This window comes from Pogoniulus pusillus, chromosome 10, assembly GCF_015220805.1.
Source record: "Pogoniulus pusillus isolate bPogPus1 chromosome 10, bPogPus1.pri, whole genome shotgun sequence".
NCBI lineage: Eukaryota > Metazoa > Chordata > Aves > Piciformes > Lybiidae > Pogoniulus > Pogoniulus pusillus.
Genome location: NC_087273.1, coordinates 1,024,606 through 1,051,907, shown reverse-complemented (window position 1 = coordinate 1,051,907; position 27,302 = coordinate 1,024,606). Strand labels below are relative to the sequence as shown.

Genomic DNA, 27,302 nt, shown 5'->3' with positions numbered 1-27,302 from the left:
ACTCACCTCAGAGTAACTATAGCTCAGAAGAGACTGTCCCAGTCTCTTATTTCATCTTTTGATGAGGTCAGAGCCAGCATCACCCTCATCACTTCTGATAAAGGTTTGCCTTACCTGATCTTTAAGACACCCACAGATTTCATATCTTCCCCAGGCCCCCTATCCAAGTGCCTCCCTGAGCCTACAGTAACAGACACTTTGCCATTTCCTCACTTGCATCTTGCTAGCTGCTCACTGCTTCTTGCCCTGCTTTTCACACATGTTGCAAGTAGATCATCACCTTTTTCTCTTTACCATTGTTTGTTCCTAAAGGAACATTTGTTGTCCCTCTCCTCAACTTTCCTTCCGAGCCTTTTTTGGTCTAGACAACACCAACTAATTCAATCTGTCTCCATCAGTCAAGTTTTGAAGACTGCTGATCACTTTTGCTGCCCTGCCCCAGGTTTTTCCAAACTGGCCCACAGCACACTTGCAGGCGACTCACAAGGGGTTTAACAAAACCCACTGCTGAACACAGAGAGCTCACCAAGCCTTGGGCAAGGTGGGGCCAGGCACGACAAGCTGAATCTTCGCGCTCTTACTCAGGTGGAAACTCTCTGAAGCAATGGTGGAAGCTAAAAGGACAAGTTCCTCCTGCTCCTGCAGCTTCTGGCAGCAATGGGGAAGTGAGTAATGGAAAGACAGCACTGCAGACTGCAGGGGAAGGTTGCAGAAGGGCTCTGGTGGTAACTAGCAGCTCTGGGAAGAGGAACAGGATTCATAGGTGTGCCTTCAGAGCAAAGCTGAAACCAGTAAAACTTGAAAAGACAAAGGAGGGATGAGAACATGAACCTGACTGGGAGTTTGATCAGGGATTGCTGGATGCAAGCTCTGTGGTTTGGGACTGCGGTAGTGCATCTTCTTGAGCTGCCTCCACACAGGAAACCAAATCATCAGCACCATGCAGTGCAAGGACACACTTTCAGTACTGCTCTTGAAGCCTGAGAGGCTACTCTGGCATGAGCAGCCCTCTGACAAATTCTGCATGTTCAGTCATCATCCCAAATAGTCTCTTAATACTTGTGGAAAGTGACTGTTCTGCAGGCATCAACGATATTCTTGAGGATGGTTCAAGCTGAAAAATGAGATGGTCACACTGAGAGCAGGGCAGGAGCAGTGTCTTGTAACATGGAGGGAGATAACACCAAAGCAGGAAAAGTTCACTGCTGAGCAAATTGGTTCCAACAAAATGTGACAAAGCAAAGAAGAACTACTTGATTTCTGCCCAAAAATGCATATTCATGATTTTGTTGTGTATCATTTTGAATATGCATTGAACATCAATTTGCTGATTGTGAACTAGCAGTGTGGCCAAGAAGGCCACCAGCATCCTGGCCCAGATCAGCAGTGGTGTGGCCAGCAAGACCAGCGCAGTGATTGTCCCCCCGTACTCAGCACTGCTTAGGCCTCACCTTGAGTGCAATCTTGCCCTTGAGGACATCAGTTTTAATGCCCTCACAGTAAGAAGGACATTGAGAGGCTGGAACAGGTCCAGAGAAGAGCAACTAAGCTGGGGAAGGGTCTGGAGAACAGGGCTGGGGAGGGGTGGCTGAAGGAGATGGGGCTGTTCACACTGGAGGAGGCTGAGGGGAGGCCTTCTCACTCTCTACAACTCCTTGAAAGGAAGTTGGAGCCAGATGGGCATTGGTCTGTTCTCCTCCTTTCACCTGCTACTGGGCAGGGCAGCCAGCCTCAAGCTGCACCAGTTTAGGAAGGACATCAGAAGAACCTTCTCTGAAAGGTTTCTCAGACACTGGCACAGGCTGCTCAGGGAGGTGGCTGAATTCCCATCCCTGGAGGTGTTTCAAAGCGGTAGAGCTGTGGTGCTGAGGGGCATGGTTCAGCACCAGCCTGGGCAGAGGTAGAGAATGGCTGGACTCGACGACCACAAAGGTCTTTTTCCAACCTAAGTGATCTAATGATTCCACGAGGCGTGGGGTGGTGGTGCAGCAAGAGCAGCACCTTAAGAACGAGTGACCTCTTCCTTGGCCAGAGTCACCAGCAGACCTCACACAGCAACACACTTTGCTTGCCCACCCCTCTTATGACCACAGCCATGAGATAATCCGGGAGGCCCAAGGAACTCACAGCACAAGGCAGCGTGCCTGCAGGCCACACAGGAAGGTTACAGCACCAGCGCGGGCTGCGCACTTGGCAGGCGCAAATGAAGCGGGCAAATCACTGCTCCGCGTCTCAGCCAGCAGAAAGCAGACAGCTGGGCACAGTCCCGAGCTTGATGGAGCTCTACCTAACACAAATATTTTTCTGAAGTGATCACACCTAGGGGAAAGGAAAAAAAAGAAGCCTGTTCTTTGAAACAGTGCCAACACCAACCGAGACACGGGTGGGTAGGTGCCACAACGAAGCTGTCTCGCTCAGCTGTGAGAAGAATTGACAATAGGAGCTTTTGCCTCTCGGCAGCCCCAGATAACCTCAGTGCGCGGCCGCGCGTTGGTGCAGGTCTCTTGGAAGAGCTGACAGGAGCCCAGGCGAGCGCCCCAGCTGCAAACACAGCACCGCACCGAACCAGCCCCTCCCTGAGCAGAGCACACTGCGCAGCCCGACAAACACGAATGCAGCTACAGCCAATGGGCATTCCGAAACGCTTTGCAGCTGAGGCTTCAGTGGAACAAAACACAAGTTAAGCATGCAGGGACCCCACATTGCTTGAGGGTTTTTTTCTTTCCCTTCCCAATTTATGAAGCTGTGGTGAGAAGAAAGCTGGTAGAAATTCTTAATGAACGCCAAGAGGATAACTTCTGCTGTGGTTAAGTTGTTCCCAGCTCTCTGCTTTCTAATACTCATGGGGTTTTCTTTCCCTCTTCCTTTTCTCTCCATCGCTTTTTAATTCTCCAAAAAGACAGGAGCAATGACAATATCAAACACCTAAGCTGCAGCAACTGAAAATATTGGTGAATGGTGAGAGCAGCCCTGAGGAACACGACCTGGGGGTCTGGGTTGATGAAAAGCTCAAGAGGAGCCTGCAGTGTGAGTGCAGCCCAGACACAACCCTGTGCTGGGCTGCAGCAAGAGCAGTGTGGGCAGCAGGGCAAGGGAGAGGATTCTGCCCCTTGGCTCTGCTCTCCTCAGACCCCACCTGGAGTCCTGTGTGCAGTTCTGGAGCCCCCAGCACAAGCAGGGCATGGAAGTGTTGGAGCCAGTCCAGAGGAGGCCACCAAGATGCTCAGAAGGCTGCAGCAGCTCTGCTCTGAGGACAGGCTGACAGAGTTGAGGCTCTGCAGCCTGAAGAAGAGAAGGCTTCCAGGAGATTTTGGAGTGGCCTTCCAGTATCTGAAGGGGGCTACAGGAAGGACTATTGACAAGGTCTTGTAAGGACAGGATGAGGAGGAATGGGTCTCAACTGGCAGAGGGGAGATTGAAAGTGGATGTTAGGAAAGGGTTCTTTGCAGTGAGGGTGGTGAGACACTGGCACAGGTTGCCCAGGGAGGTTGTGCAGCACAGAATCACCCAATGTGATCAAAGATCCCTGGAAGTGTTCAAGGCCAGGTTGGGAGAGGCCCTGAGTGACCTGTTCTAATGGCAGGTGTTGCTGCCTTTGTCCAGGGGGGTGGAACTGGATGATCCTTGAGATGTCTTCCAACCTAACCCATTCTATGCTTTTATAATACCACAGCTTTGAATCTCTACTAGCAGAGTTATTAACAAGAAAGTGGAAAGCTGGGCAGAAGAGGGGAAGCTCTGCATCCTATTACTCATTCTCTCATTTTAATCCATTTTTCAGATTACTGCAATGTATTAATGATATAAGAAGCAAGGCTATCGGCAAGAGAAGAGCACAAATCACACACAGCATCTTGTGCATGAAGTGTCTTACATATGTAAATGTATGCAAACCCAAGGCTCAGCTTTCACAGGCGGTCTCTGCAGACAGAGCAATGAACTATGCAATTTGCAAGGCAAAAGCTATTTGATTTTCTCTCTCCATCCAAAGGGTAACTCAGCAAGAGGCTTCTCGCTGTTGTGGGAGAGCAGTGCAGCAGCGAGTCTCAGCAGCGTTTCCTGTGGGAGCCAAGGAGGAGAGGATTGCAGTCCTGCTGCATGCAGACCTCTCAGCAGCAGCTCTGGTCCCTAAGCATGTCACGTGGCGGAGAGAAGAGATCTTCTCTGATGCACGCAGCAGAAGGATGGATCTCTGCTCACCAGGTGACATCAGAGGCGCAAGGACTAACCTGCCAATGGCAGCAGAGGGTAGGAGAGGTGTTCCCTCAGCTCACGCCATATAAAGCGCTCCCCTGCTCCAGGCTTCCGCGCAGCGCAGGGCACAGCAGAAGCGAAACCAGGAGGCTGTGTGCATCCGAGCGCAGTGCGGCACCACAGTCGCTGCTGCCAGCCACCGGCTGCCTTGCTGGGTGGAGCCGGCGGTGGCAGAAGAAAATGCACCGAGCAGCAGTGTGGGACTGGCGAGCACCACGACCCCTCCAGTGCTGCCCCGGGGACTGACCGGACTAAGGAACAGCAGCCTGAGGTGGGAGACAACCAAAAATGTCTCGCGTGGAAGTGAGAGACTCTGCAAGTCTGCTTCACAATTCGTGAAGTGCTTCTGGTCCATAATTAACAGAAAATTAATTACAGCATCTTGAAAAGAGCAGAAAGCAGAACTGGGCCAGCATACCTTCAGAGTGCAGTTGCTCACTCTGAATCCCGTCCAATAATTAACTCTAGCATATGGCACCGGAGTTTAAAAACAACAACAACCATCAACCCAAAACAAGAAACAAAACTATGCTCCACCCTCCCCCCTGCCCCTGCAAAGAAAGTTTTGAGTCCTACTTGCTGGGGAGGGTTTGTCTGTCTGCAGCACACACATGCTCTCCAGAAATGAGGAACATGAGTTAACAGGAAATTTGGCAACCTCAGCTCTGCAAAAATTACAGGTTGCAGATGCTCCTTAAAAAAACACAACTCAAAACTAAAAGAATGAGAAAAGGACTAAATTAGGTAAATTATTTGCTGAGTTGATGAATCATTTTCTAAAGATTATTAGAGGATAATAAGACCTTGTAAAGCCTTTTTCAACAGATAAAGAGGAGGTAAACAATCCAAGTGCCAAATGAATTTGGTAGAGCTTTCCTGCAAAGGTGTATTTTGTATCACTGAATGACACAAAGGTGCTCCAAGCATGGCTTGCTGCCACACATCAAAATATTGTTTCTCTAGGAAAAAAAAAGAAGAGTTAGCATGCTGGGAGGGAAAAAGAGGTGCTGGGAAAAGAAGCCTCTAACTCTCACACAGCGCGGGAGAAAGAACATTCCAAACAAGATCAAGAAAGACTAGGAGCAAAAGCAAAAAATGATAAAAAGGATCAACAGATTGTGCAAAAAGCTGCTGCAGGGAACAGGCAAACTCTCTCATCCCCAGTCTTCCACTGCAGAGATGAGCATAGGAATGGCTCACGCTGGAAGGGACCTTCCACTTACCTACTCCAACCTCCCTGCCATGGCAGTCAACTAGACTTGGTCACCCAAGGCCACATCCAACCTGCCCTTGAACATCCCCCATGAGGAGGCAGTCATAGCCTCCCTGGGCAACCTGTTCCACTGTCACCACCCTCACACTGAACTTCAAATCACAGAATCAGTCAGGGTTGGAAGGGACCACAAGGATCAGCCAGTTCCAACCCCCCTGCCATGCCCAGGGACACCCTACCCTAGAGCAGGCTGCCCACAGCCTCAGCCAGCCTGGCCTTAAACACCTCCAGCCATGGGGCCTCAACCACCTCCCTGGGCAACCCATTCCAACCTCTCACCACTCTCATGCTCAACAACTTCCTCCTCACATCCAGCCTGAACCTACCCACCTCCAGCTTTGCTCCATTCCCCTTCTTCCTCAGCTCCAGCCTAACCCTGCTCTGCCTCGGCTTCAAACCACTCCTCCTTGTCCTGCTGCTAGACACTCTTATGGGAAGTCCCTCTCCAGCCTTCTGGTAGGACCCCTTCAGGTACTGGGAGGCAGTTCTAAGCTGCCCTCAGAGTCTTCTCTGGGCTGAACAACTGCAGCTCCCCCAGCCTGTCCTGGCAGCAGAGGTGCTGACATCACGAAGACAACTACAAACTTTCAAAGGTCAAAATCCGCTTTATAAAACCCTCTGCTGTGGGAACTGGGAGGAGCTGGTGGCAGCCTGGGGTCTTTTACTCCCATCTGTATGTGGGGAGCGCTACAAGGGAGAGTCAAGCTCTTCTCTAGCCCATGGGAGACAGATCTCAACTGGGGCTTTGGGGATTCTTTTGGAGGGGATGCTTGGTTTTGGTTTCACAGAATTACAGGATGCCAGGTTGGAAGGGACCTTGAGGAGCATCTGGGTCCAACCCTTCCAGGTCACAGCAGAGTTGCAATGAGCTGGCCCAGCAGCCTGCCAAGCTGAGTCATAAAACTGCCCAATGTAGGGCAATGCACTGCTTCCCCTGGGAGACGATTCCAGTGGCTGACTGTTCTCATGGGGAAGCATTTCCTCCTGCAGCCCAAGGGGAATCTCCCCAGCAGTAACTTGTACCCAGCCTCCCTTGTCTTTTCCACAGGACTCCTTTTAAAACCTGAGTCTTCATCCTCCTGGCAGCCACCCTTTGTGTTTTGATTTCGGTGTCTTCTGGGGGGTTGTTTCAGTGTTGCTGGGCTTTTGGTTTGCTTTGTTTGCTTGTTTTAAATGAGAGGCAAAACCCTTCTAATTATAAACAAGCAGAAAAGAAACACCCCTGGCTTCAGCAGCTTGCACTGACTTCAGCCCTGAGCTATGCTTAGGACCCTTTTGCATATCATCTTACTCTGTTTCTGATGAACCAAACCCACAGGCAGCTCTGATAGAGTCTGGATCTTGTGTTTACCTTTGCTTCCATTTGGAGGGCAAGAGCTTAAATTAGATCTGCTGCAGCAAGAGCACTGTGCAGTGTGACCGCCACATCGAGTACTATGCTGCAAACAGGACTGAAGCTAAACTGTGTTTAGAAACTCATTTTCCTCCAGCTCCTTGCTGATTACACTAACAAACTGCTTGCACATTTTGCCTCCAAGTCCAAATTAGAAACAGGTCATAGTCTTTTTTTTTTAATGGAGTACTGCATATTCCTGGCAAACCCAGGCTGACCACACGATACCAGCAGCTATGATCTACCTTCTTAAGAACATGAACACACTCAGGCTGTCCAAGTTAATCAGGAAAAAATGCTATTTAATACTAAACCTTGGAAATGGACACAAAGAGTAGATGGCTGCATTCAAACAGGCCTCAATACCTCTTCTTGCCATTTCCATCCCTGTTTTCCTCCACTGTGTCAAAACTCAGCACACAGAAGTTCCAAAAATGAAGTCTCAGCTGCTGTGCTGCTCCTCTGCAGAGGCCCAAAGCAAAGCTCACCACTGCAGGAGGTTGGCCTAAGCAGTAAATGGTTTTAAGCTACCAACATTCCTGCCAGATCATAGAATCACAGAATCAACCAGGTTGGAAGAGACCTCCAAACTCATCCAGTCCAACCTATCCCCCAGCCCTATCCAATTATCTTCAGCTACTCTCTCCCAGCACCCCCAGCTCCCTCTCTGCTTGGCTGCTCTCAGCCACTCTGGCCCCAGCCTGTAGTGCTGCTTGGGGTTGTTGTGGCCAAAGTGTAGAACCCTGCACTTGGCCTTGTTCAATCTCATCCCTTTGGCCTCTGCCCACCCATCCAGCCTGGCCAGGTCCCTCTGCAGGGCTCTCCTACCTTCCAACAGCTCCACACCTGCTCCTTGCTTGGTGTCATCTGCAAACTTACTGATGCTGGACTCAATGCCCTGGTGCAGATCATCAGTAAAGATATTGAACAGGACTGTGCCCAGCACTGATCCCTGGGGCACACCACTGGTGCCAGCTGCCAGCTGGATGTGGCACCATTCACCACCACTCTCTGGGCCCAGCTCTCCAGCCAGTTCTTGACCCATACCAGAGTGAATCTGTCCAAGCCAGGAGCTGCCAGCTGTGCCAGGAGCTGCTTGTGGCAGATGGTGTCAAAGGCTTTGCTGCAGTCCAGGTAGACTCCATCCACAGCCTGCCCCACATTCACCAGATCTGGGCTGGCTTAAAGGCCTGTGGGCACAGTCTGGCAGCTCTTGGGGCTCTCTGAAGAGGGTAAAGTGCAGACGCTACCACTCCTCAGCAGCTCTCCCCTCTTGCACCAGGAAAAGGACCTGGAGCAGTATCCAAATCCTCATTCACAGACAACATAATATAATCTGAGACTTTAAAATCTGAGATTTTAAAAAGTGATTAAATTTGCTCAGGTGATGACTTGAAAGAAGGCTCCCACCAAAGCACAACCAGATCGGCATGGACATGGCAAGTGCAGAAGAGAAAGGGAAAAGCTCATTTTAAGTGTTTCTATCACCTTGTTTCAAAATGCTTTGGAAAACTGTGAAGGGTTTGCCTTTTAGTTGGTCTGTGAATGACTCTGTAATGTCACCAAAACGACTGCACTTCCAAGCAATCCAGAGACAAACTAACATGAACCTTGAACAAGCAACAAAAAGCAGTGGAAGGTTTCAGAGTGCGTGAAGTTGCCTTTGTGCCGGTGTAGAATGTTCTCCTGCTTGAAAGCAGGCACAGCACCAAAACACCCTTCAGACCTCAGTGCTTCTAGTCGTAGGAGCTCCCACTGGCAGTACTCTCCAACATCCATTTTCCTTCTTTCCCAGCCCATAAAATACATCTCCCAAGCCTGATTCACGGTGACAACAGAGTTTACTAACTACTAAGCACTCCTCCAGGGCCATTCCACCCTAACCTTTGCAGCCTGTGCAGCTGCCACAACTACAAAAAGGCTGCACGTTTGCTATGCTTGTGCTGAACCAAATGAAGAAGCCAAAGCAGCACCACTCTGCTTACCTCCTAAATTCATTCCAGCTTGCAGGCATTTCTGTAAGCGACAGGCTGGGCAGTTCTTCCTCCGAATCTTATCAATTATGCAGTCATTCCTTCCTGCACACAGGTAATTGTGCTGTCCTGAATGAACCAAAACCAAAAGGCATTATTAGAGGGTGCATTTACATAACTCCTATTTGTTCTTCTCCGTTGCTTTGAGCTTCAGATTAACTCAAACATTCCCAGACCCATTAATCGTGGGCGCTTGTCATGGGCCTCACTGTGAGCATCTCTTCTGCTCAATGTGGGGAAGAGTCCTGAGGTATCACTCACAAGAGTCAGCTCATTACTTTTTTGGGGGTTTTGTTTTTAAATGAGGGCTGGAATTTTCCTTTGTGTGAAAAGAAAATGATTGGTTTGAGCTTTTCCAGGTCTTCTTACATGTGCCTCATCACAGAGAGCAGGCTGACAACTCCCAGTTTGGGTACCAGACTGGAGGCTGTTCTGGTGCTAAAGCAGTTCACAGTCTGAAGCAGAAACGTAAAGCAGAGGTTGATGCTCACACTCCCTCCAACCAGTTCACCCAGTGCTTGACTCCCCATTGCATCAGTTCCCTTCTATGCAGCTTCTACCAAAACAAGCATAAACCGCAACCACTATATTTCAGTCCTGTGAAGCCTCACAGAAGCACTCCTAGAGACACAGCAAGTATGCAGCACCCAACATTAAGCAGAAGGGAAATAAAGGCAACCAGGGAGGCCCAACAATCTGGAGGGTCGGAAGGCTTTCTGCTCTGCAGGAGGAGCGCCAGCAGAGCCAGTGGAGGTGGTGCATCAGACAAGGGCACCACCACAGGGACTCTTCAAAGTCAGTTGCCTGAATTTCACGTGGAAAAATAAAGGAAGCCATGAGGAGCTGGTGCAGCCTGATGGGAGAAGTGAGAGGGGAAGATTTATTTTAGCTGTCTCAATCCAGAGGTGGCACAGTGGGATCTGGGGCAGCCAGAACAAAGGGTGCGCAGCAGATGCGATGAAAGAGCAAAGCAGAGGGCTTCTGGAGGAAGGATGAAAGGAGAGGACACAGCTGACAGCAGAATAACAGACTGCAGGGCAAACTGCAGCATTTGTCAGCAATCAAGCAGTCCTGGGCTGCAAGTTCGTGTGGAAGGAGCAGAAAGGTCCAGCAAGTCTTGGGGACAGGCACTTCAGACACAAGGTAAGAAGCTCGTTGCTCTGTGAACTGAAAGCATCCGAGAGGCAAGGAGGAAAAGCACACATGACACTGAAGTTCCAGAAACACCAGCCAGCAGCAAGCAGAGAGGCTCCTAGGTAGGTCCTGAACGGAGGAGAGATGTGCAGAAACCCAGCAGCTATACGAGTAACACTGAACCTGCTGCCAGTGACCACGGGAAGCAGCAGCCCAGGGTGGGGAGGCAAAGCCCAGCAGGGCTCAGAGGCAGAGCTGCACTGAACATGTGCATGTGGGAGGTCAGTGGGAGCAGAAGCAAAGAAGCAGGCTTGCTAAGGGGGCACTGCTCTAGATCAAGAGGTATGAAATATGTTTGCCAAGAGGTTTTCCAGAATGCACAAGGGCTCCTCAGGGAAAGACAGGACACACAGCACCTGGCTTCTGCTTTGAGGCCTTGCAGGAATGGATTTTAACACTTCAGAAAAGCACTGGTTTGTTTCTTCATCCCTGCCCATTGATATCTAAGCTGACTCTGAAGTTTGGGCTGTTTCTGAGCTGCTCCCAAAAGGAGAACCGAAAGTGCTGTTGTAGTATCACACAGCTATCAGTGTTTAGATAACACCTTGAGATGTTTAAACAACAGGCAGGTGGGCAAATAAGGGGTTTTATTAGGGGACCTTACCTAGCACTGCAACGCAGATGAAAGCCAAGGCAACTTAAGCAAAATACTCCATGAACACGAGCTCACAAAGCTAGATGAGACACACAGTCAGGCAGCAACAGCAGCAGTGTCGGCCAGCTCAACAATGGGAAGATAAAATTCTCAGCTAATCACAGAGTGAAAACCTGCTTATCACACAAGGTTTGTTTTAGTATGTGATCTCTGCAAACCCCAGCTACACAAGAGAAAAGCCAACTCTGTTCCTATTTGCAGTATTGCTCTGTAGTGACTTGAGCACATACCCTGCAGAAGCGTCAGCCGAACGGCACGAAGCAGACCTGCAGCAGGAAACCAAAGCATAAACATGGCTTGCACGGCCTTGCACACACTGCTGTGCTGCCCTTCTGTGGGGAGAGGAGAACTGGGTACTCTCTGCTAGCAGTGCAAGCATGCTAGCTCAGTGCTCACACAATGTCCTTTGTACACCACACAGTACTGCAATGCCATTTTTAGGCTTCCACGGGCGGGAGCAGGCTATTAATATGACAAGGCAGCTCTGATGCTGCAGAATGAACCCCTCTGCAGGAGAACCCTGAAGGCAGTTTGCTCTACCAAACTCTACACCTGTTAAGTCAACATTTTTACAAGTGCTGCTTTCCAAAGCTTGTGGGTTTAACAAAAAGAGGTGAACATTTCTGTACTCCAGGATAACTAACTTGGGTCACATTCCTAAATCTCTGGAAATGTTTACTTTTCCTGTAACTTTGCAGGAAGTATTCCCATGGTGGCAGAACACTTCTGTAAGTCATCCTTCAAATGGTTTAGGTAACCTTCAGTGCTTACTTTCTTGTTATTCTAGACCATTCTTTAGCGTGAGGGTGGTGAGATACTGGCACAGGTTGCCGAGGGAGGTCGTGGATGTCCCCTCCCTAAAGGTGTTCAAGGCCAGATTGGACGAAGCCTTGAGCAATCTGTTCTAGTGGAAGGTGTCTTTGCTCACGGCAGGGGGGGTTGGAACTGGATGGTCTTCAAGGTCCCAAACTATTCCATGAACCTATGAAATAACTTCAGAACACGTAACTTAGTAGAGGTTCATCATTTTGGAACTGTGCCTCTCCAAATACTAACAGATGGTATGAAACCTGTAAGTAGTTTGTCTACTGAACAAGGCAAAAGGTTCCCCAAAAACCAAAGCTTTTCTTGTCAAGTTTTCAAAGTTCTAAAAAGAATACAATCATCACTTCAATAAGAAGTCATCTTAAGGATTAATCCCTTAAAAACCAGAATGCTCAGGCAAGCCCTCTATCTACAGCACAGCTATGAAATAGCAATCAACAGCTCTGAGAGTTTTCTACCTATGATGAATAAACCAGCTCCAGATTTCCATGTCCTTGGTCTTGTTGCATTTCTGTGGCATCAGCCTCCACTGTGCCCCTTCAGCTTCAGAAACCCAAACCCTGCACATCTGAAATTGATGCAGCTCTCTCAAGACCTCCAGGCCTCATCAAGACCTCAGTGAAGTGGCAGAGACTGTCCTAAAAAGAGCTTCTGTTGTGCTAGATCTCCAGCTCTTTGAAGACATGCATCAGTCTGCTTCTGTAGTTGCATTTAACTTAATCCAGTTGTTCTTATCCAGTTTAATCACCCACAAGTGGGCTGAAAAAGGATAGAGCAGCTATTGAATTCCCATCTCCCATGTGCTAAATGCATTCAGATGAAAGTACTTCTTACATCTGCCACCATTAAAAGCACTTCTGCTAGCCAATTCCTGTTCCATCTCAAATCCAGAGCTACAAGAGATGCCAGGAAAATTTCCTGTTCTAAATAAATCAGGTACCACACAGTTACACACTAGGAAGAAGCAGAGCTCTGCCCTATTCAGAGCAGAGCTAGAGGAATGTCTGAGTTTGCACTTTCCAGGTTATTGTGTCACTACATACCACGGAATGACACATCCAAATGTACATGCAAAGCACATTTCAGCATTTCCAACTTTCTCACCTGCAAAGGCTCTTTAATTCCCTGCTTTTATAGGCTTGCAAAAGAAAGCAGGACAAGTATTAATGAAATTCAGTCTCCCCTCTTACTGTCTTTCCTTGAATATGCAAAACTCAGGGGTAAAGGAGGGGAGAAAGAAGAACTGCTGCCCAAATGGGGCTGCAGCAGCAGTTGTGCCTTCCTCCATTTTAAAACTTCAACACAACCACTGAGCCACTGGTCCCAAAAACCAACTTGCTGAGACGAGCTCCCGTAGGTGTGCTGAGCACTGCTGCACTCAAGGGGCCACAACAGCTCCAGCCCCTCCAGGCTGCGAGTGGAAAGGGGGAAGAGCTATTTCTCAGCAGTCATTTGTGACTAAGGCAGAATCAGAAAATCACAGGTATCTCTCAAATATTCCACAGGGTTTAGCTTCTTCCTCAAAATTATTTCTCTCCCCCCTCCCCCAGGTGTTTCAAAGTCTAAATCAGGAATTAGCAAATCATTAAGGAGCCTTCTCCACGTCTGTTCTCTTGTTAAAACAGCAACTACTATGATCAGATGTTAGGCATAGTGCTGGAAGAGGATCCAAAAGCTGTTTAACTCAAACCACGAGCAGACTGGTTTAACAGGCAGCTTTGGGTCGGTTTCCCCCCATGCTGTCTCTAAATCTGCCTGGAAACCCTCTGAGGAAAGATAGTCTGCAGCTTGCCCACATGCCACGGGCTTAGAGCTCAGCTGGTCTTGAAGCTTTGGGTTTTTTCCCATTGCATTTAATGCAAATAGGAATATTTTGCAAGAGATGTTAGCAGTGCCCCAAAGAAATACCTGACCCGGTCAAAGATGTCCCTGCTCACTGTGACAGGGTGGGACAGGATGACCTCTGAGCATCCCTTCCAGCTTGACGCATTCTGTGATTCTATAGAGAGCAACAGATCACCACCTTCTGAAAACAATCCCATACCTATCAGAAGATTTATGTTGCCCAACTTTCTGCTAGACTAAACAAACCCAGAGCTCTCCATCCTGCCTGCTAGCTTCTGTCCCCTCAATCTGTTGTCATTCCTCTTATTCTCCTCCAGCTTCTTTCATAAAACTGAGTGTCCCAAGCCGGATGCACTTTTCTTGCTAAGTTTCACCATCACTTAGCCCAATAAAATGGTTACTTCCTGCATCCTGCACACAACAGCCCTGCTAATGCAATCCTGGACCAGACCTGGCTTTTGGCAATGGCATTAGGTTGACTCACGCTCGCCTGTGGGCTGCTAACGCCCAGCTCCGCTCCTGTGCCACCTCTGCCCTCCACGTGTTCTTTCCCACTTTCACTCGGGCAGCCAACTCTCTTTCTAACTCTGCTGCACACCCACTGCAACATCCCCTGGGAAAGGCAAGGGAAAAGTGCAAAAGCTACTCTGGGTACAATGTCTGAAGCTGGAGCATTCTTTGGATCCCAAGACAAAGAGGTGATTGAGGAAGCCTCACAGAATGACAGGCAAGAGGAAACAGGAGTGGCAGCTGAGGACCAAAGCAAGCAGAAGTAGCTGGAAAAAAAACTCAACTTTTAAAATAGCATCTCACTGCAGCACAGCAAAACATGTGTAAAATGCCCTGACTTTCCTTCGTCCTCCACACTGAGAATCAATGCTTTGACTCATGAAATGGCAGGCAAAGTTGCCTTCTCCCTGCAAGTAGCCAGAACAGCCAGGCCTTCTTTCAGGGTCTGAGAAGAAAGGAGCTGGAAGCCACTTCCAGTCCTGCCTTGCAGACCTGCACACAGAAGCTAGGATGCTTTCTGCAGCTTCTGGGCTGCAATAAGAGCTTTGATTTCTTCATTTTTCCCAAGTGGAAAGATGCTCTCATGAGACCCCACCTGCAGTCCTGGGTGCAGTTCTGGAGCCCCCAGCACATGAACAACATAAAAGTGTTTAAGTCAGTCCAGAGGAGGCTACAAAGATGCTCAGAGGGCTGCAGCAGCTCTGCTATGAGGACAGACTACAAGAGTTGGGGCTCTGCAGCCTGGAGAACAGAAGGCTTCCAGGAGACCTTATAGTGGCCTTCCAGTATCTGAAGAGGGCTACAGGAAGGCTGGGAGGGACTATTGACAAGGTCTTGGAATGACAGGACGAGGGGTAATGGGTCTGAACTGGCAGAGGGGAGATTGAAACCAGGAAAGCGTTCTTAGCAGTGAGGGTGGTGAGACACTGGCACAGGCTGCTCAGGAGGTGTTCAAGGCCAGGTTGGATGAGGCCTTGAGTGACCTGTTCTAGTGGGAGGTGTCCCTGCCTATGGCAGGGGGTTGGAACTGGCTGAGCTTTGAGGTCCCTTCCAACCTAAACCATTCTATGATATCCACAATAACAACGACACATGTCAAAGTCTTACAGGTTGGAGCAGTTATTGACACCTGCTTGAGTAGTCTTGTATAGGTGTTATAGGTACAAACACTACGACCTGGGCATGCTTGTGGCAGAGAACTCCTCTAGAGATGCCCCTGCTACTCCCCTCATCATTTACCAGCATGACCACCCATCCTGGTAACACTAGTGAATGAAGGGAAATAAAAACAGCTGGGCTGAACTGCTGTAATGCTACACTGACTATCCCTCAAGTTCACAAATGCTGTTTACCACTCAACTCCATCCCTTCCCTTCATGCTCCAACCCTTCAGGCTGCTTGAGTACCACCCCTGCAGCCCTTCTGACAGTGGCTATAGACCTTCCCTGCTGAGACAAAGACAAACAAAACACGGCAGAGAAAACCATCAGGACCTTCTATAAGAAGCCTCTCACCTCAAGAGTGTCTGGTCAGCAGACTGAAGTTAGCAGCAGGTTTTTCTGCCTGCTGGTAAAGCCCCAGTGAAGGGCTTTGCCTCCTGCCGTCAGCAGCCTCATCATCCGCACATCCTAACCTTGCATTTAGAATCGCACAAGCATAGAATGGTCTGGGGTGGAAGGGACCTCCAAAGGTCATCTAGTCCAGCCTCCCCCCCCTCCCCTTGCAGTAAGCAGGAGCATCTTCAACTAGATCAGGTTGCCCAGGGCCCTGTCAAGCCTCACAAGGTCTCTGAGCTATGTGATGTGTTCCTTTCACCCAGCTCTGAAACCTCCCCAGATTTTCTGGCCTGCCTGTTGCCTCTGTAATCCATGTGAGCTCCTGTCATTAATAAATATAACCAACTTCTACTGCTCAGTGGTCAGCACGTCAATAAAATCACTGCTAAGACTTGCCTGGATGATTTCCCAGGTGCAGAAAGGGATTTTTCTGTTTGCCAGGAGCTGTATCACAGCACAGAGAAGCAAAGGGGCACACAGCTGCTGCCGCCGTTGCCCACCTGCAGCGGGCAGGTGCTGGCACGGGCATCTGCATGCTGACTCCAGTGAGGAACCTCTTTCCAGAGCTCAGTTTTCATGCAGCCTCCGTTGTTTGCAGTGAAAAAGAGCAGAGGGGAATGCCTGCTGGTCAGTGGAAGTCAGAGCTGTGCTTCCATTTTCCAGGGCCGTTGGTTACACAGTCCTGGGCTTTTTCTTTTTTTTCGTTCCCTTCTGTAGCAGTTGACAACTGCCCAGCAACAGCAGCCTATGTTTGCAGTCACTATTTTGGGCTACATCACATGTCAATTACATAACCTTGTTTTACTGCTCTTGAACTGGTTCGAACAACCTGGGAAACAGATTAGGGCAGTCCCTCCCAGCCGGCCAGCCGCGTGCAGCGGCAGGACCTGTCCCCTCGCCCTGGCTCCCAAGGCACAGCCAGGGCCAGGCTCTGCTCTCTCCATAACTGGTTACTCATTGCTAGACCCACCTGAGACATTAGATAATTAACTTCCTCAGCTCTGTTTAAACCAGTCCAGTCTGACCACATTAAACTAACAAAGGTTGAGTCCTCACGCCGAGATTTACGTGCAAGGCAGGGTAAGAGATTACAAACGCCACGGAGAGGGGACAGAGCTTGGGAGTGCTGCCCCTTCCCTCCTACAGCAAGTGTCACAGATCAGGGCTTCCCAGAATTCAGACTGCAGGCCTTCCTCCTTTATTATTCCACAGCTTGACTCGTCTGACTGCACCACTGCCAGGGTTGGAACTGGATGATCCTTGTGATCCCTTCCAACCCTGACTGATTCTATGATTCTAGGTTGCCCAGGGAGGTCATGGATGCTCCCTCCCTGGAGCCATTCAAGGCCTTGAGCAAGCTGGTGTAGTGGAAGGTATCCATGGCAGGGGGTTGGAATTAGATGACCCTTGAGGCCACTTCCAACTCAAACCACTCTAGCAATCTACGAATGGTTTGAATCTATTACTAGCATAATGACAGAATGTGCTTTGAGCACAAGCAGAGTCTACATCCTTCTCTGACCTATCAATCAAGGGACTTAACACTTGTGTTTATTTTGACAGAACATTCACCATATCTGGGCTATTTGCTGCATACTTCTCACTCTCAACTACCCTCTGCTACTTCCAGAACCCAAGTTCCTTTACTCTTTTATAGTACTGGGTTACTATAAACACAGGTCTCTTTTTTTCCTGCTCCCCCCTCATTCACAACAAGTTATAACTGAACACACTGATTTTATGGAATTGCAGCAAGGACTCCGGGGTGCCCATGGGGAGAAGCTGGGCACGAGCAGGCAGAGTGCACCTGCAGCCAACGGCAGCCTGGCCTACATCTAAAGCAGCATGGCCAGAAGTTAGCAGTGAACCTTCCAGTACCTGAAGGGGGCCTGCAAGAAGAGAGTTATCCTCCCCAGCTGTCCTCCCCTACCTTCTTCACTAGTTAAAAACAGAGATTTTCCCCTGCTCCTCCCTCAGCTGCTGCTCCTCTTTTCCCCAGCTGCTGCACTACTTATTTCCTCCCACTACCTGCTGCCCTTTTCCTTTTCTCCCCACTAGCTACTGCTCTTCTTATTGCCCTCCTATCTGCTGCTCCTCTTCTTCCCCTGATAGTTGCTGCTCTGGTGGGACACTGGAATGGGTTGCCTGGGTAAATACTGGATGCCTTACCCCTGGTGGCAGTTACACCATGAACGGCCACTTAATGCTCTGCACATTAACCACCACACTTTGTTCCTCCAGAAAGCTGACCTTTGAAAGCACACACATGAGCTACCAGCACTTCCTCTCATGATGACTGTGAACATAAAGCTGATTCCCCTTTTTCTTCCTGGAAGTGGAGGCAGGAGGGGGCTGTGTCCCCTGATACTTTACACATCAAGGTTTTCAAGCTGCCACACTGTTGAACACTCCAATGCTCTGCCAGCTTTGACATGGAGACTGTCATCATAGAATGCTTTAGGTTGGAAGGGACCTCAAGGATCACCCAGTTCCAACTCCCTGCCATAGGCAGGGACACCTTCCACTAGAACAGGTCACTCAAGGCCTCATCCAACATGGCCTTGAGCACCTCCCTGGGCAACCTGTGCCAGTGTCTCACCACCCTCACAGCAAAGAACCCTTTCCTGACATCCAGTTTCAATCTCCCCTCCTCCTGTCATTACCAGACCTTGTCAATAGTCACTCCCCAGCCTTCCTGTAGCCCCCCTTCAGATACTGGAAGGCCACTCCAAGGTCTCATCAAAGCCTTCTCTAGGCTGCAGAGCCCCAGCTCTTGCAGCCTGTCCTTACAGCAGAGCTGCTGCAGCCCTCTGAGCATCTTGGTGGCATCCTTTGGACTCACTCTAACAGTTCCATGTCCTGCTTGTGTTGGGGGCTCCAGAACTGCACACAGTATTCCAGGTGGGGTCTTACAAGAGCAGAGTAAAAGGGGAGAATCCCCTCCCTTGCCTGCTGGCCATGCTGCTCTTGCTGCAGCCCAGGAAGTCTTCTGATTGTTGACCTTGCCAAGGAGCTTGCTTTAGCAGTGGGCTGAGAGTTGGTTAACAAAAACAACTGGTCTGGTCTGGTGATCCTGGCAAAGCAGATGAGAAGTTACAAAAGTGGTTCTCGCTCACTATTTTAAGCCGAGCGAAAGGGCACCGATGAGAGGGATCAAGGAGAGGGAGGAAATTTGGCAAGGGAGCATGGGATGTAGCCCAAAACAGGCTACTATTTTCTGCAGGAGAAACCATGCAGCAGGGATAAAACCTGTTAACAACAGTGGAAGGAGTGAGCAAGAAGATATATGTAAATATCTCCTATTTGAGGTACATGTGTGCACTGCCTTCTGCCGTGCTTGAAAACAGGCTGCAGAATGCTGAAAGCCTCTCTCGGCCTCTGTCTGCTGCTCTGGCCATTCCCTTAGCCAAATGGACCAACTCAAGATATGCCCCCAAGCAGTACTGAAACCATCCTAAAGGCTCCCACTGCCATCTCCACCACCGAGGGTAGAAGTCATATAACCAGCCACACCAACAGGCGGTGCTGGAGGAGAGCTGGGACCTCCTGAAATGCAGAGGGGCTAAGGGAGCCTTCAGCTCAGCACGCTGGAAGCCCGAACGTGGTCAGCTGAACCACTCTGTGGTAACTCCCTTCTCTTGCAGCCCAAGAAATGCTGGGTGATACCAGACAGCACGGGAAGGGAAGAGGAGAAGGATCTGAGCTTTGCAAAGCATTTCCAATGCAGTGAAATCACACAGCATTGGAAATCTGCTTTGGAGGAGAAGCGAGGGAAAACATCTACAAAGCCCAAAATAATCCTGTTATCAAGCTAAATAATCTTCATTCTGCTTCGAAATTAGTTTGCAGCTCCCTCGCCTCTGATTTCAGATGAGAATGGATACAGCCGGAGAGAGAGCCAGAATCAGCCCCTCGCAGGATGCTGCTCTGACAAACTCACACGTCTAATATCTTACAGCATTTGCTCTTACAGACAGTTTCCAAATTGTCATGGAGGTTTAAAGTATCACTGCAGACTAATGCTGAACTCCTTAGATGCTGTTGTCTGCAGAGCAGTACATATGATAGATGTAGCAGGGATCGCGCTGCGTGCCGGATGCCTGCTTCTGCTTTCCCATGCTAAAAATCTGATAAGGCATTCTTGACATAGTGCAGGTTTCAGTGCACCTCAGTGGAAAATTTCAACCTACCAGAAATGGTCTAGGAAGCCTGCAAAGACTTTCTACAATCATCATTATGCAAAAGTCTTCACCTGCAATGAAAGGCCCTGGTAGAAGTGATCGATCGTTCTGCTCCATTTCCACAGGGATGTAGTATCCTGCTCCACAAATAGCTCACCACAACAACTGGAATTCAGGAAGCACAGAGTGTAAAGGCAGATTTGGGGGAAACAGCAAGTTCATTTAAGGGGATGTTTGCTAGGCTGTGCATCCTTCCTGCACTGATTGGCAAAGCAAGGATTTCTAGCTGGTGGTAGCCATGCTCCTTCAGGAAATACTCTACTGAAAATACTCCACTCCATAAAACTCTCCTAACTTGTTGTTAGGAAGAAGTCCTTCAGCATGAGGGTGGTGAGACTCTGGAATGGGTTTGCCTAGAGAGGTGGTGGAAGCTTCATCCCTGGAGGTGCTTAAGGTCAGGCTGGATGAGGCTCTGCATAGCCTGATCTAGTGTGAGGTGCCCCTGCCCATGGCGGGGTGGGGGTTTGGAACTGGACGATCCTTGTGGTCTCTTCTAACCCTGACTGATTCTATGATTCTCAGTGTACATAATGCTGTAGTCTGCATACTCTGGTCATCAGGTCAAACTGCTTAGCCTACTCTTCTGTCCTAGAATCAACCAGGTTGGAAGAGTCCTCCAAGCTCATCCACTCCAACCTAGCACCCAGCCCTGGCCAAGCAACCAGACCATGGCACTAAGTGCCCCAGCCAGGCTCTGCTTCAACCTCCAGGCACGGCCACTCCACCACCTCCCTGGGCAGCCCATTCCAATGCCAATCACTCTCTTTGGTAACAACTTCCTCCTAACATCCAGCCTAGACCTCCCCTGCCACAACTTGAGACTGTGTCCCCTTGCTCTGTTGCTGGTTGCCTGGGAGAACAGCCCAATCCCACCTGGCTATAGCCTCCCTTACCCACACCTTCAGCCATATCCCAAACCGTCTTTGCAGTAATTGTATGGAACAAGCCAACAGAGAGAGCTTCTGTTCTCACAGGGCAGACAGAAGGGCCCAAGGCACACAGCTTCCATTCAGTGGTGCCCAGTTCCACTCTGCAATGCACAGTGGGCTGGGAGCTCAATCTGTAAGGTGCCTTCCAACTCAAGCCATGCTGGTGGCTCCGCTGAGATGCATGCTGCCGGTGCACGAGGTCCCCAGACACGCAGCAGCTTGTTTCACTAAGTCAGACTTTGCCCAGCTCTTGATCTCAGTGACAACCTTCTGCTAACTCTTTGTTTGTGAGGTGGCTGCCCTCTGCTTCCGTGCGCACATTGCGGAGCCAAAGCCTGCTCTGCTCTCGCATTCAGCACGCTCAGCACATCAGAAATGTGATTCTGTGTGAACGACACGTCAGCTTCAAAGCATATTTTTCCCTTGCATTTTTCACGTACAGTTTACTACAGCTGGCGTTGGAGAGATGCTGAATTCATCCTAATGAATATTATTGTGAATAATAGCAGCAATTTAACATACTGTCAGCACACGCTGATGGATCTTTGTCCTCTGGAGCTCTGGTCAGTAATAATTCTCTTTGAAAGGCTGCAAGCAACGGCACCAGAGAGCCTTTAGAGAGAATCTCTGGAGATCCCAAACACAGAAACGTTGACCAAAGTAATATCAGACACTCACCAAAGTGAGTTCAGAAGTTTTCTGCATTTGTTTGCTGGCTTTTCCAAAAGGAGTCTGTTCTACCCACTGAAATTTATTTCCTTCATTTTCCCCCTCCACTTAGGTATTTTCAGCAGGAAGGCCAGCTCCCTGCTGCTCCAGGTACACCTGGAGAAACAGCCAGAAGGAGGAGGGTGAGGAGATAACAGAAGATCTGAGGATTATAACGAAATTTCACCCTACACTTGCTGTTAAAATACTGTAACAACCTGACCCAAACTGTCAGTGAAGTAGCAGGAAGGGGTTTGCCCCGATGGCAAGTGCCGCACTCATCTTTAAAGGGCTGAATGGCTCTTTACAAGCACTCTCCTGAGGCAGGTGAAGAATCCTCAGGCTGCACAGCAACAAACTCCAATCACAGAATCATAGAATCAGCCAAGTTGGAAGAGACCTCCAAGCTCATCCACTCCAACCTAGCACCCAGCCCTAGCCAATCAACCAGACCATGGCACTAAGTGCCCCAGCCAGGCTTGGCTTCAACACCTCCAGGGACAGCAACTCCACCACCTCCCTGGGCAGCCCATTCCAATGCCAATCACTCTCTCTGGTAACAACTTCATCCTGACATACAGCCTAGACCTCCCCTGGCATAACTTGAGACTGTGTCCCTTTGTTCTGTTGCTGGTTGCCTGGGAGAAGAGACCAACCCCACCTGGCTACAGCCTCCCTTCAGGTAGTTGTAGACAGCAATGAGCTCTGCCCTGAGCCTCCTCTTCTGCAGGCTGCACACCCCCAGCTCCCTCAGCCTCTCCTCACAGGGCTGTGCTCCAGGCCCCTCACCAGCTTCATCACCCTTCTCTGGACACCTTCCAGCACCTCAACATCTCTCTTGAACTGAGGGGCCCAGAACTGGACACAGCACTCAAGGTGTGGCCCGAGCAGTGACAAGTACAGGGGCAGAAGAACCTCTCCTGTCCTACTGGCCACACTGCTCCTGATACAGTCCTCTCCACCCCCTCCAATTCAGAATTCAGGTCAGGGTCTCCAGGTGGCCTCACAGAAAGGCTACTAAAGCTACAGGTGACTTGATCTGCATCCAGCATTTTTAACACCTACAAAGAAAAATCATCTCCCAATGCACACTAAGTTTTGATGACAGACTTCATATGCCAGAGTGAGATCTTGAAGGGATTGGGCTCTCCCTCCACTCTAAGGGAATGGTACTTAGTTAAAAACAAGTCAGTCATATTGCAACCCAAATGATGGTGGCCATTGAAAACAAAACTCAAACGAAAACGTAGTAAGTGAGATGTAGGACAACACCAAGGGAAAAAAAGAGGAACTGTAGGAGGGTACAAACACAACATCCCCAAGGCACAGGTGGGATGATTCCAGTCTCCTTTCAAAGACCACTCTGCCTAATTGATGCTGTTGCTGTTTCAAAAGCTGTTTTGCTCAGTGAAAACTAGAGACCCTTTGCACTCAAGACGTTTAAGAGAACCTAAGTGGAAACCTCCTCAGGCTATCCACATTTACAAGAGGCATATTTGTACACAGATTTCCTCTCCTCCCCCCACCCCCCCCAGTTCTAATTGAATTTTCATAATTAAAATTCCAGCAGTACGGAGCAGGATGCATTAATCTGAGTTCTCTGCAAGCAACTATGTAATACAAACTCAGGTGAGCTGAATCCTCGCTGCTCACCAGAAGTGAACCCTTTGGGTCACCCTTCACACACAGACCTCTCCTCATTGAGAGTACAGAAGTTTGCTGCTGCCAAAGCTCAATCCCTACAGCAGCAGCTGTCGGCATTAAGAGCTTGCAGACAGATCAGTGCAGCAATGGATGGGTGGTGGTCACTTGGTGTGAAGCCACAGTGCAAGATCTTATTGCAGCCTTCCACTATTCAAAAGCGGTTACAGGAGAGCTGCAGGGGACTTTCTATGGACAGGGAGAGGATGAGGGGAAATGGCTTCAGAGTGGAAGAAGCTGGATTAAGGTTAGACACTGGGGACGAGTTGTTCCCCATACAGGCGGTGAGGCACTGGACCAGGTTGCCCAGAGAAGCTGTGGAGGCCCTGAGTCTGGAAACGTTCAACGCTAGGTTGAATGGGACCTCAAGCAAGCAGCTCTAGTAGGAGGTGTCCCTGCCCATGGCAGGGGGGATGGAACTAAACGATCTTTAGGTTCCTCTCCCAACCAAACCATTCTATGGTCTTTACAAGTAACTTCAAAGTGCCCAGGCACCTGCATTAAAAACCTGCCTCAAGAGGTGCACTCATGTCTGGAAACACACAAGGAGAGATGAAAATGAAAACAAAAAGCAGATGCACTTTCTGTACTAAAAGGTTTTTCCACTTTGGTAAGTGGATTATAATGAAGTGTGGCACCATGTTTCATACCATTTATTAATCCAGTCCCACTTTATTTACACTCAGAAGCAGCATAATGATTTCCAAGTTGGAGCACAGCCAAAACTCACAGGCAGAAATAATTAAGGAGTGATGTGGAAAGATTGGTCGTTGCTGGCTCTTAGAAGGGGCTGGTGTCCAAAGAGCCAGACTGACTTCTAGTTAACCAGAGGACCACCACAGCTGTAACACAAGATGAAAGGTGCAAGAGGGCTGTTTTGAGGAATGGGTGCTGTGAAAAAAAGAGCCTGGAGTCTGCCATGCCATGCCATGCCATCCTGACCCCTGCTGAGCCTGCAGAAGCTGGTACCAAAGACCTCTCCACACTTGTTCTGATGCTAGTGGGGAATCTCCTTTTCTCCAGATGGCATCTATGCCCCCCTCTGGAGCTTACCCTCCTGCTGCAGAACTTGGCAGAAAACAGGGAGAGAATAAAACTCCCAATGCTGTAGAAGCATGGAAGATGACAGCTGCAGGACAAGGCAAAGCTGGGAAGTGGAGCACCTAGGTCACATGTGACCAGGTGACATCTCTGCAAAGCTTCTCTGAAAGACAGACACAGAAGACTGTTCCCAGAGCTTTCCAGGGCTGCTGGAAGGTTCAACACTTTCTCCTGCACAGGGGTTTTGGCCAGACAAAGCTGGAACTAGCCCAAGAGAACAAAGGCATCTATACTTGTACATATGGGAGCAGGAGACTCTGCAGGACAGGAATGGCAGTGCTTTACCTCTGTTTCACCCATGTTTAGATGTTCTCAGCAAGTAAAAGAGCTCACTGCTGTCTACAACTCCCTGAAGGGAGGCTGTAGCCAGGTGGGGTTGGGCTCTTCTGCCAGGCAACCAGCAACAGAACAAGGGGACACAGTCTCAAGCTGTACCAGGGGAGGTCTAGGCTGGATGTTAGGAGGAAGTTGTTACCAGAGAGAGTGACTGGCATTGGAATGGGCTGCCCAGGGAGGTGGTGGAGTTGCTGTCCCTGGAGGTGTTGAAGCCAAGCCTGGCTGGGGCACTTAGTGCCATGGTCTGGTTGATTGGCCAGGGCTGGGTGCAAGGTTGGACTGTTTGAGCTTGGAGGTCTCTTCCAACCTGGCTGATTCTATGATTCTAAGAGGGGAAATCAGGCTCTAAGTACAAAAAAGCAGAGCGCTTCTTTGCAGAAGAACATAGTGCTGGTCAGCAGATGCCTCCTGGGCTCAGCACACTCCTCCTGCCTCTGGGTGTGCCCTTACCCCTCATTCTTCCAAGCCCTTCCAATGGTCCCTGAAGACACTGAGCCACTCAGCAGATCAGGAAGGTTTAAAGGGCGAAGTACACAGATCTGGAAATACTGCTGGAGATGCACTCATGCAGGAAATGTATTTTATTTATTCACTGATGCACAAGGCCCAGATAATTCTATCCACTGCACTACTCATCCACTAACCTCTCTCTCCTTTTGTTCCTCCCTCATCTGAAAAAAAAGCAACAGCAGGTTTATCCAGTAGGCAAGAAATGTAGAATGCAGCTCATTGCCACTTGGCAAGATTTACTTGATGAGAAGACTTTATAACAACCCTGCCATGAAGAACTGCTAAAGCAAACTCCTCCTGAGGATGAGCACTGCCAAACGCAGACAGTTGATCATACTGGGAGATACCCTGTGGAGAATCAGAGGGACTATTGCTTATTTTGATCTCTGCACTAGAAGTATGAAGAAGAGAGGAGTTGGCAGTGTAAGTGTGGATAGAAAAAGAACACAAAAGGGTGTAGAGAAATCAGAAGCAAAGACAGGAAACAAGCAATAAAACCGCAGTTGGGAAAGCACTTGTATCAGGGGAGTGGTCCAAACTAAAGAGGTAACAGAGCAAAACGCAAGAAGCACTGACACCGAAAGACACTCGGGGTAAGAGGGTGATCGGGATGCAAGCAGAGACCAGGCTCAGCACCAGCTCTGGCCCCTGCAGGAGCGTCAGAGCGCGGAGCAGGTTGGCCTGGCAGTGCCCTCCTCACGCCTTTCTCCTGCAGCCACACCTGCAATCTTGCATGCAGCTCAGGCACTTCATTACAGGGAGATATAAACAAGCTGGAGGGAGGCCAGAGAAGTGGAAGGGAAACGCTTCGAAGCCGGAGGGAGCGATCTACCCGGGAAAGTCAAAGCAGCCCTTTGCCCGCCTGTGACTCCTCTGGTCATTAGAGAGGGGAAACGATAACAGCCTGCTGCCAGTCACCTGCCTCAGGCCCCTGGCCTTTGGCTCCTAAGCATGTGCCTAGTTTCAGGAATAAAGAGTACACCTGATGAAGGGAATGAGATTAAGAAACAAAATGAGATAAACATAGGCTACATAGCAGTGAAGGCCTCCCTGCAATGAACCTCGACTCACTGAGCTACCACAACAGGTGGAGGTTGCATTGCTTCAGATTTCAGCCCTTTGCTGCTGAGAGTGCAAAAAGAGTTGTTCACATCTGAGGTTTGTTTTCAATGAGGCAACAGGACTGCTCAAAGTAAACAGCAGTGTGTCCAGGTGGCCAGGAGAGCCAGTGGTACCCTGGGCTGGCTCAGGAGCAGTGTGGGCAGCAGGACAAGGGAGGTTCTTCTGCCCCTGTGCTCAGCACTGCTCAGGCCACACCTTGAGTGCTGTGTCCAGTTCTGGGCTCCCTAATTCAAGAGAGATGTTGAGGTGCTGGAAGGTTCCAGAGAAGGGCAACAAAGCTGTTGAGGGGCCTGGAGCACAGCCCTGTGAGGAGAGGCTGAGGGAGCTGGGGGGGTGCAGCCTGCAGAGCAGAGCTCATTGCTGTCTATAGCTACCTGAAGGGAGGCTGTAGCCAGCTGGGGTTGGTCTCCTCTGCCAGGCACCCAGCAACAGAACAAGGGGACACAGTCTCAAGCTGTACCAGGGGAGGTCTAGGCTGGATGTTAGGAGGAAGTTGTTGTCAGAGAGAGTGATTGGCATTGGAATGGGCTGCCCAGGGAGGTGGTGGAGTCGCCGTCCCTGGAGGTGTTGAAGCCAATCCTGGCTGGGGCACTTAGTGCCATGGTTTGGTTGATTGGCTAGGGTTGGGTGCTAGGCTGGACTGAATAAGCTTGGAGGTCTCTTCCAACCTGGTTGATTCTATGACACTCATGTGGAACTACAGAGCTGCTGCAGTTGGAAGGGACTGTTGAGATCATTGACCGCTTGCCAGAGCTCACAAACCCCACCACAGTTTTGGCCACACATCTTTGCCATCAACAGAGCATCAAGTGGTCCTACCCAGGTCCTTTCTACCTCAGCCTGTGTAAGGCAGGTGGAGCAGTTCTTAAAGGAAGCCATCTGGCTTCTCCTATCTCCCCATGCATCGGCATCACACGTGGGGAAGTTGATTTTAGTCAGGCAGCATTTTACACAACTGTTGAGCTGTCAGCAGGGCTCCACTGAGAGACACATGGGAAGTCAAGGAGACACTGCCAGAGTCTGATCCAGAGCAGAGGTGATGACCATTCCCACAGGTTCTGTGTGCAGTTTGGGAAAAAACAACGGCACCAAAACACAACAACCAACTCAGAGAGG

General features: G+C 49.6%; 1 protein-coding gene across 1 annotated transcript in view; it reads right to left on the bottom strand.

The window, feature by feature from the left end:
• The window catches only part of NR3C2 (nuclear receptor subfamily 3 group C member 2), a 219,927-nt gene that overhangs the window by 47,291 nt on the left and 145,334 nt on the right, over positions 1-27,302 (bottom strand). The window contains exon 3 of the mRNA XM_064149444.1: positions 8,906-9,022. Within this exon, the coding sequence (XP_064005514.1) occupies positions 8,906-9,022 (117 nt within the window). The remainder of the gene's footprint in view (positions 1-8,905; positions 9,023-27,302) is intronic.